Genomic DNA, 17,178 nt, shown 5'->3' on the forward strand with positions numbered 1-17,178 from the left:
TAGGAAACTGTCCCCAGACAAATTACAGCAGTAGAAAAGGTGTAACCTCCACCTCCCATGTCAAGTCATCTCAATATAACCTGTCAAGCAATGACAGTTTGGGGAAAATTTCTAACAGTTGCATTAGAGTTGGTATATCAACTATGGAAGGCATAAGAGTAGACTGGCTGCTGCCACACTGATATCAGGACCAGAGTTAGACAAAACAGTGGTAAAAAAATGCTGGAAGCACTGTGTGACATGCTGTACTGCATGTACACCCTTATGGTGTGATTTGTGTATCATTCATGTTCACCCTTACAGTGTAACTGTATTGTCTGATGCAAAGTATGTCATGTAAGGTGTTTTTTGAATGCTCATGACATACGAAACATTATTGTTATAGCGGGTTTCCTGCAGTATCATACATATGTACAGATATGAAACTCTGTTAAGACACACATTTAGGGATATGACCTACGTGCCTTGAATAGATGCAGACAAACACAAAGCTGAAGTCCCGCAGAGCATGCATACAGGAACAATGGACTGTCCTAAGCACCATTGAGCGCTTTGGCTCAAGAGGGAAAAATCATGCCCATTGCCGGACGTGGATGATCTCCTGACCTCAGGGGGTGTAGAGGAAACTTGTTAAAAGAAAGAGGTATATTTGTCTCAGGGCTCTCCCTTGGAATCTATCTTCTAAGCAACAACAAAGACTGAGAATCTGCCCATGGGGGGCGAGGCTGGTTGCTTGAGGCATTGCAGCCAGCCTGTGTGGTAAGCTAATGTCCTAGACTGAAAACTACTGAAATATTAATCTTAGTTTAGGATGCGAGTTATCTTTTAGTTAATTGTGACCAACTCTTTGATTCATTATTAATCTCTTGATTTATATTAATCTGATTTATATTCACCTAAAATCTTGCTGTAGTCAATAAACTTATTTGTTTGTTTTATCTAAAAGTGCATGTGGATAGAGTGTGTGCAGAGACCTAACTTAGAGTGGCAGAGCTGGTGCATATCAATTTCTTTGATAAATTGATGAACAAATGTAAATGAGCTTACAGAGTGCAGTGTACAGCACAGAACCTTGCAAGACAGCAGTTCCCAGGATTGCGTCTGGAACTGGGGGTGTTTGCTGGGAGTCTGTCTCATGAGTGGCGGTCCAGAAGTGCTCCTTCACTAGTTTAGGGACTGATTATTCACAGAAGGCTGGGCATGGGCTGGCCCAAGAGTGACTGGTTCACACAGCAAAGCGGGGTAAGTCGGGGTCCAGGAGTGAAGAATTGGGGTGACAGCTACACACCAGTCCAGATTGCAGGGGGGGAACATCACACACTGTTTCCCATACTTTGTTAAACACCTTAAACTGGGGAGTCACTTATACCATTTCTGGCAAAAACAATGGATTTGCATATAATTATCACCACCAGATTAAGACTGCATTAACATTGCAATTGCAGCTGCATCAGGGACCTCAATTACAAGCTTTCAAACTTTAGCCTATTTAGGAACATAGTTAAAGTCTGTCATCTACATTAAAAACTAAAACTATGCTGTAACTGGACAGGGGAGGGAAGAACTCTGGTAATTGGCTCCCCTGACTTTAGAGAAAGAAGGTGTGTGAAGTAATCTCTTTTATTGGACCAACTTCTGTTGGTGAGTGAGACAAGCTTTCTAGCCACACAGAGATCTTCTTCAGCTCTGGGAAAGGTACTTCAAGCATCACAGTTAAATGCAAGGTGGAACAGATTGTTTAGCATAATTAGTTAGTTCATATTCTAATGGATCATTCAAGGTGGCTCAAAAGCTTGTCTCTCTCACCAACAGAAGTTAGTCTAATGAAAAATATTTCCTCATTCACCTTGTCTCTCTAATATCTTGGGACCAACATGGCTATAACTCCCCTGACTTTGTCATACATTCTGGTGTAGATGGGAACTAAATGATTCCTATTATGCTTCTCTGTGAGTCCTGTCACTTAATACAAGAGTGTGACTTATGTAGCCTATAATGCTTCCCCTGGATTGTCTCTTCCACACTGAGCTTCTGAAAATCTCCACAAATCCAAGTGGTAGACAACCATGGGGCAGCTGGTGTAGACCAGCTGCTGGCATTTTTACTTCCTACTCAGTAGTGCTAGACAACAAACTAGTAAAAATGCCAGTGGCCAGTCTACGTTAGTGCTCCCACTATTTCCGTCACTGCAGCACTATAGCAATGGTGAGAACATTTCAGAAAAAAACTCTATATGGATGCAGCAAAAGTGATGTAATTATTTGATCACATGCAGCTTCAGTGTTATTGACAGAGAGGGACAGAGGTGAACGTGGATGGCATTCAATGGACCTCAAAGTCATTTCTCTTTGTCTTTGAATCTGAGGTCAGGATGTTGGTTATGACAGCAGGAGAGTTACTGATCAGTCCTTGCATGTAAATTGAATTTGTGGACCTGTCTGTTCAACCCAAGAATTGATTAGATGAATTTAACAGAAGGTCTTTTCTCTCTCCTTCATTTATTGCTGGTTGCTCTTTTATTATCTATTGGCCAAAAGAGAATATAAATAAAATGAATGTGTAAACCTATAATGAATGTGAAAACCTTCTGCTATAGCAGACCTTTAATTAAAGGAAAAGCTAACCAAGGGTAGTCATGCACAATATATTGCAAATACAGACAGTAAAAAATGCTGAGTATCTCAGTAAAAACCTTAAGAGCATTAATATTTTAATGAAAATTAAAGTAAATAAGGCTTGTGTGGAAAACTGAAAGCAGGCATTTTCTGAATGAGTATAATCTGAAGTTTCACAAATAAATTGTCAAAAGAAAAATACAATAGTTGTTATATTTTCATGGGACTCAGACCAAATCAATTATCCTTTCACTCAATGCCTGTGAAAGATATAAAGACCTTAATCTTGGTAAGAAAATGGTAATGCTGATTGGCAAGCATATTAAGGATTGGTTAAAATCTATAACCCCACCCTTACTTGAAGGCAAAATGATGTCAAAGTAATCCATATTCTTTCTATTACTAGACTCATGGTTGCCCCTGGATTTCCAAACTGTGGCTAGGAACACCTACCTTCATCTTTGTCTGGTGAAGATATTTGCATTTCCTTCCACGTACAAAGAGGTTTCAAAGGCAGCTTGGAAAGTAAAATGCAAGAGCCAGTTTGTAATGAATAAAAACAATGAGAGTTCTGTGGCACTTTAAAGACTAACAACTTTAATTTTTGTATTTGTAATGTAATGAATGTGGAACTAACGTGACAATTTGAGGGACCAGTCCATGTACAGCGTATGGATTCTAGCTGAGATTTTGAACGCTTTGCATATACCTTTATTAAGATGCAAACTCCGTTTTGATGGGAAGGATGGTCTTTCTCCTCCGCCTGTCTTTTTACCTCTCAGGGGTGGCGAGGTGAGTGGGGACGCTGGGCTAACAATGGAGAATCATTTCATTTTGATCGTCCCCTATACAAACGGGAGTCCAGTCTTAGGCAAAGAGTTGGCCACGTGGCTGTCACCTGGGACAAGTCATTTCTTCAGAACAGGCTGCCTGTGCCAAACTCATTCGGTCCCGGGCCCCGCCCCAGCCCTCTACTCTAGTCCATGAGCCCGCCAGGGGGAGCCCCTTAACTTCCTCTGATTGGCCGCCTGCCTCCGTCCAGTCCACTTGCCCCTCACTGAGAACATCTGCTGCAAAAGGACCTCTCGTCTCCCTGCCCCCTCCATCACCCGCAGCCATTCTAAAGGGGAGGGGGCGAGCCTGGCGCCGCTCCGCTCCTCCCCGCCCGCAGCCACACACCTAAGCAGGGAAAGCCGCCCTGGGCCAAGCAGCCCGCTTGCCGCCCCTCCCCCAGGCCCAGGGCAGGCAGCAGGGGGCGGACGGAAGCCAGGAGCGGAGCTGGACGAGAGGTGAGGCTGGCTGGGGACGAGGAGCGGAGTAGACGAAGCCAGACTGAATTGCTGGGCGGGCAGGGGGAGGCCGCCTCACTCGGTCCCGGCCCAGGCCCTGGGAGCGCGCGCGCGCGCACTGGAAAGTTCAGCCCGCGCACAGCAGCCTGTCGTATTGTTTGTAAAGTGGTGGGTGGTGACGGGGGGGGCAGCCACTTGTCCAGTGCTGGGAGGGGGCGGGGGTCTGGCGCATGAAGAAGTATCGGCTCCAGTCTGTATTTGTGATGAGGCGCTTTCACCTGACCGTCCCGTCCCGTCCCGAACAGCTTTAATAAAACGCTCCTTCGCTTAGTTTGGTCCTGTTCGGGCCCCGTAACCGAGCCTTCTGCCCAGTGCCCGCCCCTCTGTCAGTGAGTCCTATAGGAGGAGGAGGGCGGGCAGTGCAGGGCGCCTGCGCAGTAGGGGTTTAGGATGCTCGTGCAGAAGGAGACGTCGGGCGAAGGAACGGGGCGGTAGTTGCGTAGTGCGCCGGCGCAATAGGTAGGGGTAGCCTAGCTAGAGTTGAGGCCTCTGCGTTGCGCGTGCGCTGGAGGCGTGCAGCCGCTACGGGGACAGCGGAGAAAAGCAGCTGAGGAGCCTGTGCCTTGCGCTTGCGCACTGGGTGCTGGTGAGCGGATAGGCCGCCGCGCCCGCCGCGTAGAGGAGTGCGACAAGTGTCCGTGTGGGAGGAGGCAGGTGCGTAGGCGTGGGCAACGGCAGGATCGAGGCTGAGGACGGGCCGGGTGGGGGCCAGCCGGCCGGGCGGCGGCGGTGCCCCCGCCATGTTGCGGCGGCTGCTCGCGGCGTTTATTCATCCTTGTTTTGTCCCCGGCAGCGGCGGGAGCAGCATGTTCTACGCGGTGCGCCGGGGCAGGAGGACCGGGGTCTACGAGACCTGGTGAGGGCGCGCCCCGCCGCGGGTGGGAGGGGGCGCGGCTGCTTCCCGGGTGGTCCCCACTCTCATCCCGGCCGGGAGCTCCTCCGCGTAGGGGGCAAGGCCCAGACACCGGCCTGGATCCCCCTCCCGGACTGGGCCTAGCCGGGCTGGCTCCGTCTCACCCTCAGGCCGGGGCGCTGCCGTGGAGCCAGCCGAGGCGTCTCCCTGTCCGATCTGGGGTGGGAGGAAGCCGCGGGGTCCTGCCCTAACCTTGGAGCCGGCCGGCTCCGCGCTGACGGCCTGCCTGTCGCTGCTGTCTTGCAGGGAGGAGTGCCGAGAGCAGGTGAACAAGTATCCGGCCGCCAGCTTCAAGAAATTCGCCAGTGAGGAAGATGCCTGGTCCTTTGTGGGCAGTGAGGCTCGGCAGTCCTCATGCCATTCAGCAGGTAGCACCCCAGAGAGCCCTCTCCGACCTGGTGTCTGTACTGGAACATAGGAACATTCGCCTGGCAGGACACCGCATCATGTATTTGTACTTACTGTTAGAATTATTTTTATTGCAGTGGTGACGGCTCCTGCCCAAACAGCTTATGCTCTAGGGCCTGGTCTACATTTAAACATTGGATTGACATAGCCACGTCCCTGAAGGCTGTGAAAAATTTCACATCTGAAGTGCAGTAGTTAGGTTGACCTTACCCCTTGTGTAGCTGCATCTCCATCAGCTGCAGAATTTTTCCATTGCCCTAGCTACCATCTCTGAGAGGTGGATTAGCTACATAGACAGGAAAAATTCTTCTCTTGATGTAGGAAGCACCTTATGCTATGGCAATACAGTGGCACAGCTGCAGCACCATAGCTGAGCTGCAGCAGTGTGGACGTGCTTCTAGTATCTGATGAGATAGAGGCACACAGGTAGATAGTATAGGTCACAATGAGAAGCAGTTGTCTCAGCACACCCAAGTTTCATCTTAAAAAAACAGCTATGTTTCTTGCCCTCCCTACACTTGTTCCAGAAGTAATGGATGTTGCTTCCAAAGCAACAGCAAGTAAAAGTAGAGTATATTGGTCTGACTTTTCAGAGATACAGACACACCCACAACTCCCTCCCTGCTCAGCATTTCTGAAAACCATACCATCTTGGGTAGTATGTATTATATTTTGCATCATATAATTGAATGTAGATCAGTTGCTCTCCTGCATAGAAGCACTGATGAATTATTATCAGACAAACTTTTTTTATCATGAAGTTCACTCAAATATTTACATAAAAATTTCTATTTAAGGTTAGAGCAGAAGGGGTGTGTAACAAGACACACCCTCTGCTCGTCTTCCTCTGTACACAGAGACCACTTGGAGACTCTGTTTGTAAACACCACACCTGGTTTATTTAGATCAGGGAAACCTTGGTGCACATCTACCAGGAGTGTGTCTGATTGCAGTCCCTTTTCTGGCTGCTCCGGAACTGTTTTCTTAGGTTCTTGCTGCACTTTTCCCCCACACCTCCTGATTTACACACACCTTATCTGTGGCTCCATGAAGTTGTGAGGCCTTGTCAACCTCATGGTGCTGGCCAAGGTGACACCAGGAGGAGGATGTTGGGGATGGGAAGGTGCTCTGTAACACCAGGAGGAGGATGTTGGGGATGGGAAGGTGCTGTGTGACTATGGGAAACTATTTTCATTCCTCTATTCCAGTGGTTCCCAAACTTTTATGCTGCCCGCCCCCTCCCCAATCCTTGTCTGTGCTCCTCTCCTCATTCCCCATTCCCTCCCAGGAGCCAAGGCTGGGGCGGGGAGCAGGACCAGAAGTGAAGCTGCAGCTGTGTCTGGGCTGAGGCAGGGGGTGGTGCTGAGAGCCAGGGGGGGCCAGGGCCAGGACAGAACCGCAGCTGGAGGCAGGGCCGCAGCAGAGCTCGGGGCAAAGCGGGTCTGGGTGGTGCTCCCTTCCTGTCTCTCCATGGGGTCTAGCCCAGGCCTTCCTGAGCCTCCCCAACATTCTTCTGTGCCCCCCTTGAAGAATGCACCCCACAGTTTGGGGACCAACATTCTTCTGCACCCCCCTTGGAGAATGCATCCCACAGTTTGGGAACCTCTGCTCTATTCGATTATGTGTCCACACAGAGTTCCTCTGGGCTGGTCCTCTGGCTCCCTAGACACCTTGTATGTGCAGTGGGCACTGCCTGGGGTTCTCTGCTTGATATCCCTTTCTGAATCCCTGATTTTGAACATATAACCCTCAGGCCCATTTCCATTTTATCATTTATTGTCTTCTGCTTTCATTTGAATCCTGTGTCTAGTAGCTCTCAGATGGGATTAAATAGGTGCTATTACCCAGCTGTCTGTCACAGGATGGCATTTTCAGAAGGGCCCACCACTGGCTTAATGGAGGCTGAGTTAAGGCAATGTTGAGTGCTTCTGAAAACCTTGCACTGAGCTCATGTATCTTCAGTATCTAGTAAAACACACAAGATGTGGGGAAAAATCAGAGGGCTTTGTGTTGGTTATGTTGAGGTATTGTTTACTAGGCAACTTTAAGGCTCTGTCTTAATATTGAACTCCATTTCTAAAGTTTCATTTTATTATGCTACTGGTAATTGGAAATGAAAAAGCTATTTTAATATATGTACTACTGTTAAAAATATTACCACAGATAGAATTTTTTGCTTTTTGTGTTTCCTGGATTTTTTTTAAACATTAAACCATCAAGGTAGGCTTAGCTAAACACAATATAGAAAATTCTACATGTGTACAACACGGCTAAGTTAATTTATGAACTTTACTGCCTGCATGTCCTGACTCTTGTAATTTAATGTGCATTAATGATGTGTACATTTATTTTTCTTCTCTTTTTAAAAAGAAATTTGGGATTAAAAAGGATGCTATGGAATTTAACTTTGTACTTTTGCCAGAATGTTTTTCCTAGTAGTTTAACAAATCGCTTTTAATACTACTACAGTTACGCATGCATATTAAAACTTAAGTTTAATATTTGTGTATAATATTCCTTGGTTTTTTTTCTCTCCATAAGGTACGAGTGGCATATCTAGCGTAAGGCAGAAAAGTGACAGCTATTGGAATGAAGTGGAAACAGCAAGCCCAAGTTGCAGCACATTTAAGAGACCATATGAGCAGACTTCAGAGGAAGAACCAAACAGAAAACATGTAAAATACAATGAGACCTACTTGACACCTTCAGTTAGCAAAGATAAATTCTCATATATGGGTAAGCCTCTTTGGTAGGACTACAGTTTATTGAAATACATTGAGGGAAGATGTAGTATTTTAAACACAGTATTTAAGAAATCCCTAAAGTTGCTGCTTTCACTAACAGCCAAAATTTGGTTCAGTTGAAATCTATTATAGGAGTTTTGCCACGGATATCAGGATTTGTTTTTTTTAAAATAAATCTGCCTTCCTTCTGAATTGCTTAGAATGCTGTTAGCGGGGGAAGTGTCCCCATCACTTTAAAAATCCAAAAACAAAGGGTCAGGTAGTGACCAATGACAATTTCAAGGTAGGCATAAACTCAGAATATTAACTCCTGATGAAATTGGCTTTCAGCAACAGGTCTCGTGAATCAGTATTGAAAATTGCTTAGCTGTTGATGTACACTAGGTAAAATGGTTTTGTGTGTTCTTTCAAACTGGGACTGACTTCACTGATCTTGGTCTCAAAGGTCTGAGACTTTTGTCCCAGCAGGCTAAAAATAATTTCTCTATATGCTACTAAAAGATGGGAATGTGAAAACACTTGATTTTTAGTTCATGGCAATCTAGTTATTAATCAGGACAGGGCTGTGCTCTGTTAGATGCTGTACAGATCAATTACTTATTGGACTTCAAAATCATGACTTTCCTCTTAATTCTTTCGTTAGTATTTGCAATTTCAGACTGCTAGAGGTAGAACCAATTGGCATCATCCAAAAACTTGTAACTTCTTCTTTCAATTAGTATGAAATATTAATTTAAAATTTGTTTTGAGGTTATTGGCTAACAGAATTAGAAGGCAAATGTGGAGAAGCTTTTGCATGTCTTTCTCTGTGAGAAGCAAGACTTCCAGAGTCTATGGCTGCTTGGCTTAATGGTGTAGATCTGGTAACCTTTGTGGTATGCCTGGAAGGGTCTCTTCTTGCAGACATTTAGCCCCTAGTCTTCCCTAATGGGTGATTTAGTAAGGCATTAGAGGACCTTTTATTTTTGTCTGTGGAAGAATGATTTCGGAATGCAAGCATTACAGTTCTGGCTTTCTAATAGTAATGTTTAGAGTGCCTTCAGAGCAATAATACATTTTAAATAATCTGATTTTAAAGCATATTTTGAGCATATAACACTAGCCATTATTACATGCCTTGATCTGGCCACCGTCGACAGGATGAAATCCTGTTTTAACTGATCCAAAATTGTGTCAAAACCCTGACTAAATAGACTTGAGTTAATATTTTTAAACATGTATCTTAACTTTTCATTAAGACTGATGCTCATCCTAGAAAAATAAGGTAGGACCTGGAGTGAAGACATGAAGCTCTTCCCCACAAGACTCTTCTTGAGGTTTGACAAAAATTTGAATTTCTTGTGGAAAAAATGGGGGCTAAAATTATTTTATGAATTCTGCAGCAGTACAAAACGTTGTGTACAACTTTTATGTGTAGAAGTTGCCAGAGCACTTTTGGAGGAAATATAAATCTGTTAGCGAACAATGTTGTGTATTTAAAAGAGGCTTATGTCTTTGAACAATGCTCTGAAAATTGTTTTGTGACATTTAAATAGGTTGTATGTATCAATCTCTTGCAGGTGACTCTGTAGTTGTTTATACAGATGGCTGCTGCTCAAGTAATGGGCATCATAAGGCACGTGCCGGAGTAGGTGTCTACTGGGGACCAGGCCACCCTTTGTAAGTAATTTGAGATCATAGTTCAATCACTTGCTGTACAAAAGCTTAGTAATGTTGGTCTTGTGTAATTCATCACTTAAGTTGTATGACCTCTAAATTCAGCAACTTCAGAATGCAAAACTCAACTTTTTTGACTGAGACTTTGTTTAATGTCACCAAATTATATAAATAATGAGCTAAAAGAGTAAACTCAGTAATTACATTGGAATACTGAATCACAGTCATCACTAAGGGCAGAAATAAAGATTCCTGTAGAGCTTAGAAATGTAGGCAAAATATAAGAAGACTCAACCTGGGGAAATGGAAGATCATATTTTGAGGAAGATTTAATTTAGGCTCTTACATAAGTGGTTTCATAAGTTTACACAGAACTATATTAAAATAACTGATTGCCCTCCACCTGGAGGTGCAACCTGCAGTAGGATCAGGGCCAAGCATGCCCAAATTTTAGATTAGTTGCCACTTAACTAAAATCTCCCCTGCAGAGGGACTAAAATGTGTATGTACCAATTCTATGTAATCTATGACCGCACACTAATTGTATGCAGTAATGTGAACCACTAATGTATTTTGTGTTGCTTTTAAACAGAAATGCTAGTGATAGGCTTTCTGGACGGCAGACCAACCAAAGAGCTGAAATACATGTAAGTTGTAAAATTTTTACATGTGGAGTCATAGTCTTTTCCACATAACTTAATCAATTGCTAAAGCTCCTAGTTGTTTTCAGACATTCAATTTAGTTTTAGTTGGGCTCTGCTGTGAGAGATTTAGCAATGATACAAGTCAAGAAAGAAGCTTCTGATTCTACTAACAGCAACTCTGCATAGGCGTTGACAGAGTTGCTGCTTTCTGGAACTCCCATTGGCTAGTTCTCTGTTTCTGGGGTTTCCACCTCAAATATTTTTTTTGTATTTAGTTCTGTTCATCCTGTCTCAAGGAAGATAGCTCAGAAGTAAAGATGTGTTCAGAGACAAATGATGGCAAGACTTTTTCATGTGAAAGAGAACTTTAGGACTGTTCAGTTCAGATAGAAAATGAATAACAGCAGGATGATGGAGATCTACAGAACAATCTCTGGTGTAATGAGGATAAAATGGGTGCTCCTATTTAAAAGCCAAGGATCATCCAATGAAATTGAAAGGTGACATTCAGAACTGATACAAGGAAATACTTTTTAACACAATGAGTGATTAACTTTTGGAACAACAAAATATCATTTATGTCAAGAGCTTAGGATTCAAAACAGCATTAGATATTTATTTGAATAATCAGGACATCCACTATTAGAGGAAAATAGATCTGTTAGAGGAAAATAGCCAGGATATAAACCCTCATGCTTGAAGGGATGAGCCAATCATTAGCTGGAAAAGTTAAGAAGTTTCTTCTATGGACTGGTTATTCCTTAATTGGTTACTATGTGGTTTCTTCTACTGAAGCATGTTGTATCCTGTCTCTGACAGACTACTACACTGGGGGTCATCTGATATATTACTGCAATTCTTGTGTGTCTGTCTTCACACTAAATTAATGGTAGTTGTATTTCTTCTGTCTGTATTGTGTTCAAAATCTTCTGAATTATGGTTATTGAAATACTTCCCTTAGGCAGCCTGTAAAGCAATAGAGCAAGCAAAGAGTCAAAACATCAAGAAACTGGTTATTTACACTGATAGCAAGTTCACGATAAATGGTAAGTTAACTATTTCAGTTCTGCTGTGCATTGGCTGTAGAACACGTAACTTAATTTTATAAATCGTACAAATCTGTTTCTGTAAAATAGTTTGGGTTTTTTTTTTTATGGGGATTGTGTAGGAAAGAGATTATGCATAACTCATTTCAATTCTCAGTAATAGCAAGGAAAAGGATTCCAAGAACACCCTGCATAGCTTGCCAAAATCATATCCACTCTTTGTATTAAAATCTGGAATAGACAAGATGCCTAGGTAACTGATCTAGTAAAATGAATACAGGAAATATTTTAAAATATCAAATACTGAATGTTTATAATACATTCTGGCAGAAGCACAGGGTGCAATATACAATATGGTGTATGAATTTTCATATCGAACTTTGTAAATGTGTAGATTTTAGTGCTTTATATCTGAAAAGTGACCAGCAAAGTATTCTTAGGAAAATGGCTGTTGACCCCCTTTTTCTTGCTTTGATACACAGAACCTGAAACACTTCAAGATTATTCTGCTTATTTTTACCTTTAGAAATGTCATTCAAATCTAGTCTTCCTGGTTTAAATGAAGATTTCTGGAGGGTGTTGTCTCCCAATGTACATTATGAGATTTCACCTTAGTGGGGGGGTAGGATGTTGAATTTTTAAGACACCTCGTATAAGTAGTAGGCAGTGGAGTTAATGTTCTCTAATAAACCAAACCCCCTTTTCCCCTCCTCTTAATTGGTCAGCTTTCAGTCCCTTGTGATTTATAATTTCAGAGTATGGGTATATTCTGAATTTCTAACATGAAAGAAGGTGGTGGAGGGAGATATAGATCTCTTATGTATAAAACAGAAGCAAAAAGGGCACAATTGCATTGTGTTCTTTGTAGGTCACTTCTAAAAGACTTGATCAGAGTCCTTTTTTACTCCAATAAACTAACAATAATTTTGTCTTTGGCAAGTCAATTTCTCTGCTTCAGTTTCTCCCATTGTAAAATATGAATGCTGACTGCTGGCTTTTGGGATGAACTGATAAATTTTGGGTGCTTTCAAGACAAAGTTTGTATATGCTTAATGACTTGGGAGCAGTATCATGTCAGGCTTCCTTGTTGATCAGGTAAATGAGTGAGATTTATGTGTAGTTAATTGGTTTTTATCCCTAATTACTTCCCCAAATTAGGGAGGCTCTTGGGCCATAGAATGACTTGGGACATAGAATGATTTTTGCCTTGGGGTTGAGAAGTTAACTTTCATCTTTCTGTTTTCTACCCTGAGGCCTGAGCCAGCAGCTCAGAGGGCAAATGAGCTGGAAGTAATCTGAATCTGATTCCTCCTTTAGGAGGGGATGCCCATACCCCTGGAAAGGCCAAGGGAGAGGGAAACGGGGGGATGCTTGGGCGGAGCAAGAGATAGAGGAGTTGTCCTGCTTGCCCACTGTCTCAAACTCTGGTAGCTTCCACTTCTAAGTGGGAGAAAGTGGAGTGGAGGTTCCTAATAGCATTGGCCCCAGAAAGTGGAGGAATTGCTAAGTCAGGACTCAGTGGACCAGGGAATTAAAACCTGTGAGGAAGCAGAGGAGATGGGGTAGAGCAGAATGGGGTGAGTGGGTGGGGGAAAAGGAATAGATCCATTAAATAAACTTTTTTTTCCCTTCAGTTGCCCCACCAGGGGCAACCGTCTCCCAACCATTCCTACTGAGTAGTTTATTTCCCCGTTCATACAAATATGGAGATGGCACTGACTATGTGAACAACACCCCATCTTTTCAGCTTCTGCCAAGTATTGATCCACTCGGAAGAAAGGAGAAGTAGGTGGTAGATGCCCTGCTGCTCCTTTTACACTCTTCTGAGCTGCCACATTCCACTTCCTGACAAATGAAACCAGACCTGTGTCATGGGGCTACTGCCAAGACGCAGAGCCACTTGAGGCAGAGAGAAGGAAGAACATTTTTTTCCATTTCCTTCCCTGTGGAAGGAGAAACAAATTACACTGTCAGGAGCCTCCCAAACGTAAAGTATTTTGCAGAAGAAAAATCACTTTTATACTGGACAAATACTACCTTTGGTTTGACACTAAGTATGCCAAATAGTAGTGATGAAAGAAAATACCAATTGGCTTACTTTTGTAATTAGTGCAATGTATTGCTCAGTTTTATATTCTGTTACCAGCAGTGTGTCTGAGGCTTTTAGAAATGGAATCCTGAATGCACTGTAGTGCACCTGCACTTTGGGGCAAAATTTTTGTAAACACATCTTAGATATTAGAGAACAAAACAGCATATTTCACAGATTACTGCCTGTCTTCAATGCAGTTGTTGAGAAAGTTAGTAACTGACAGCAGTGTGGGGCTTGGTCTTGCAGCATTAAAGTCACTGGGAGTGGGACCATGTCCATAGCCTGTAGAGATATCAGAAAGAGCAGCAACTCTAGAGTAAATACAAAGCACATTACGGAGTTAATGAGTATAAAAATAGCCATTGGACTCAAAGTACATTCATCTACAAAAAAGCACAGCTGTCCAATTTTTTTAAAATATTAACATTTGATAGACATGCCTGGTTTGTTAAATATGTGAAATCAGAGATTTCACACAGTTGAATAAAATCACTGTAAATGACATATCATAGGTAGTATAAAGATGCTAACTGTGTAATATGGTAACCAGTTAAATAGCAAGATATCATAATTTTTATGACTGTTTCTCTAACCAAAAACTCGCTGTTGTACTGATTAGTGTTTGGTCCTCATATGTACATGGAAAGGATTTGTAAACCTGTTAAAACTTCCTAAATAAGTTTTTAAAGGCATGGGCATAGATAATCTTCCTATGCAGTAGACACCAGTTATTTACATTCTTGAATTTTAAAAACATATCCAGTTGTTTAGTTTCTAATAACAGTTTATTGGAATATTGCAACTTGAAACTTGTTTTTTCCATAGGTATAACGAGCTGGGTAGACAACTGGAAAAATAATGGCTGGAGAACAAGCACAGGAAAAGATGTAATAAACAAAGAAGACTTTGAAAGACTTGATAAGCTTTCAGGGGGAATGGATATTCAGTGGGTGAGTAACTTGGTATTATATACATTGTAACTGAATTAGCGCTACTAACTTAGGCACTTTTTCCTCAAAATATTTTATGTTTTCACAAATGAGAGCATCATAAAGAATTTTAATAAACAAAAAACTACCATACATTCACATAAGTACCAGGAAAGTCACTAGCTTGATCAAAAATAATCAGCAAGATTCTGTTACCAAGTAATCAATTTAAGAAGAAGCAAACATCAAAAGATCTATTAGAATGTATCAACCAATATACTTAAACATTTGCTCATATTTTGCCCACCAAGAAAAGCCCCCCACTATTAAATCCCTTGGGTATTTCCAGGAAAAGGGAGCAAAGCTCCGGTCTAAAGTAAAATACTGAGAAACTAATAGAAATGATGGTTATAAGGCTGAAATTAAAAATCTTAAAATAAGAATTCTTAAATTAATCAAACTTCAGGATGTGTCATTTGAGATTGTATAACTTTTTACTTTAGCAGAACAGAAATGTGTCAGTAGGCAGCTGGGTACAAAGCAAATTATCTGTCTAATTCAGTTTTCTGTGGCATACACAATACTTTTCCAAGAATATTGGAAGCATGAATATGGAGGTCCTTGAAATACACGTTAACTTTCAATTTTGTAGAAGTGAGATTGTGACATTCCCCTAGTGCAATCTGGACTTGTGTATTGCTGCGTCCACCCAATCTCCCACTCCTGGAGCATGTCTTACTCTGCTCTGCTGTGAGAACACCCACTCCAGGACTGTTAAAGCAGAACTTCCAGTATGTAAGCTGCTCCCAGCATAGTGCTTTTACTCTGGATTATGCAATAGAATGACTCCAGCCATTATCCCCAGTCCCAGATGCAACCCTAGGAACCTCCATCTTACATTGTTCAGTGGGTATAACTGAACATTGTAAACTCATAATAATCCATCAGTTTAACAAAGAAGTTGATATGCCCCAGCCTTGTTATTCCAAGTGGCGTCTCCAACACACTTCAAACCAAATGTACTGCATTAGGTAAAACAAACAAACAAATTTATTAACTACAGAAGGATTTTAAGTGATTATAAGTCAAAGCATAACAAGTTAGATTTGGTCAAGAGCGACAAAAATAAAACGCATCCTAAACTAAGCTTAACACTTTCATCAACCTTTCAAACTTGGGTGATGTTCACCACAGGCTGGCTGGTTTCCCTTTGGTCAGCACTTCAGTTGCTTAATGGTGTTTGTAGTTGGAGGTGGGGGAGAGAGAGCATGGCAACCAAGGCAAATGTCTCCCCTTTTTATAATGTTCTTTCTCCACTCTGGGGCTTTGCTGTTGTCCCCCAACCCTTCCCTTCCCCATGGTCAGGTGACAAACAGTGTCCTTATGGACTCATTCATGTCCTGAGTCAGTGAGCATTACCTCCTCAGGGTTCCAAGTTGGCCAAGGGAAGGGAAGTGACTCACTTGGGAATCATAGAAGATTAGGGTTGGAAGGGACCTCAGGAGGTCATCTAGTCAAGTGGTTCTCAACTAAGGGTATGCGTACCCCTGGGGGTACGCAGAGGTCTTCCAGGCATACTCAACTCATCTAAATCAGTGTTTCTCAACCTTAGGGTTTTGACCCTCAGGGCAGGTTAAGGGATGGGTTTAGGATGAAGGCAAGTTCAGGGCCAGCATTAGGGCGTGGCAAGTAGGGTAATTGCCCAGGACCCCATGCCACAGGGAGCCCCACAAAGCTAAATTACATGCTTCAGCCCTGGGCAGCACGGTTCAGGCTCCAGTCCCGCCACCTGGGGCTTCAGCTTCAGACAAGGCTCACAAGTGAAAAACAGGCTCAAATTTCACACTGAACTCTAAGTACACTATTTATATTGCAATTGCTTTATTGTGTAATTATATGATAAGAATGAGTAAGTAAGCAATTTTTAAGTAATAGTGTGCTGTGACACATTTGTATTTTTTTTGTCAGATTTTGTAAGCAAGTCGTTTTTAAGTGAGGTGAAACTTGGGGAGTGAAGCGGTACACATGACAAATCAGGCTCCTGAAAGGGGTACAGTAGCCTGGAAAGGCTGAGGAACTATGATCTAGTCCAAGTCCCTGCTCAAGGCAGGACCAACCCCAACTAAAGTGTCAAGCTGCACCTTAAAAACCTCTTAAGGATGGAGATTCCACCACCTCCCTAGGTAACCCATTCCAGTGCTTCACCACCCTCCTAGTGAAAAAGTTTTTCCTAATATCCAACCTACTCAGACAGTGCTGCATTTCATGTTCTTGGAGCTTAAGTGAGAGCTAAGAATGCTGTTTGGTTTGGGAAACAGCCAGAAATGGTGGCAGAACGTATGTTGTGGCCTTTGCGTGAGACTGCCATATGTAAGAGAGGCAAATTACTTATTTGAGCTAACAAATCCTGGGCTGCTCCCAGAGTACTGAGTTCATCTGCAAGGGTTGTAGTAACTTTTATCTCTAGTCTAGACCTCAGCACAACTATCCACGCCTTTGTCCCCTTAAGATGAAACAGCCACATGTAGGAACACATGCAGCAACATTTCAAGACCACTTGGAAAATGAAACTAGTACAGAATACTGATCTTAACTTGTTAAGCAGGGTTTCATGTCAGCAGCATGTGCAGCCAGTGCTCCAGGATTTAATTCAGTCTCCCAGCAGACTTCTGTGTGCCATTCAGGATGTTGATTTTAGCCAGTGAAGTTCTAAATGGTTACTTAAAATACTGTTTCTTTCTTGGTATCATGCTGTATTTGTACTCCTGCTATAAATGCATAG

General features: G+C 42.7%; 1 protein-coding gene across 6 annotated transcripts in view; it reads left to right on the forward strand.

Moving 5' to 3' along the window:
• Positions 1-3,743: 3,743 nt before the first annotated feature.
• RNASEH1 (ribonuclease H1) overlaps positions 3,744-17,178 on the forward strand; it is a 41,445-nt gene continuing 28,010 nt past the window's right edge. For 3 of the 6 annotated variants that reach the window (XR_010919059.1, XR_010919058.1, XM_067544824.1), the window contains exons 1-7: positions 4,632-4,820; positions 5,124-5,245; positions 7,827-8,021; positions 9,589-9,688; positions 10,278-10,332; positions 11,291-11,375; positions 14,293-14,417. Coding sequence is in view for 4 of the 6 variants with exons in the window: in XM_067544824.1 (XP_067400925.1) it covers positions 4,705-4,820; positions 5,124-5,245; positions 7,827-8,021; positions 9,589-9,688; positions 10,278-10,332; positions 11,291-11,375; positions 14,293-14,417 (798 nt within the window). In the remaining 2 variants the exon portion in view is untranslated. The other 3 variants (XM_067544826.1, XM_067544825.1, XM_067544827.1) reach the window with 3 other exon arrangements.

Source organism: Emydura macquarii, unplaced genomic scaffold (genome assembly GCF_026122565.2).
Source record: "Emydura macquarii macquarii isolate MOO-44397 ecotype Brisbane River unplaced genomic scaffold, CSIRO-AGI_Emac_v2 contig_1027, whole genome shotgun sequence".
NCBI lineage: Eukaryota > Metazoa > Chordata > Testudines > Chelidae > Emydura > Emydura macquarii.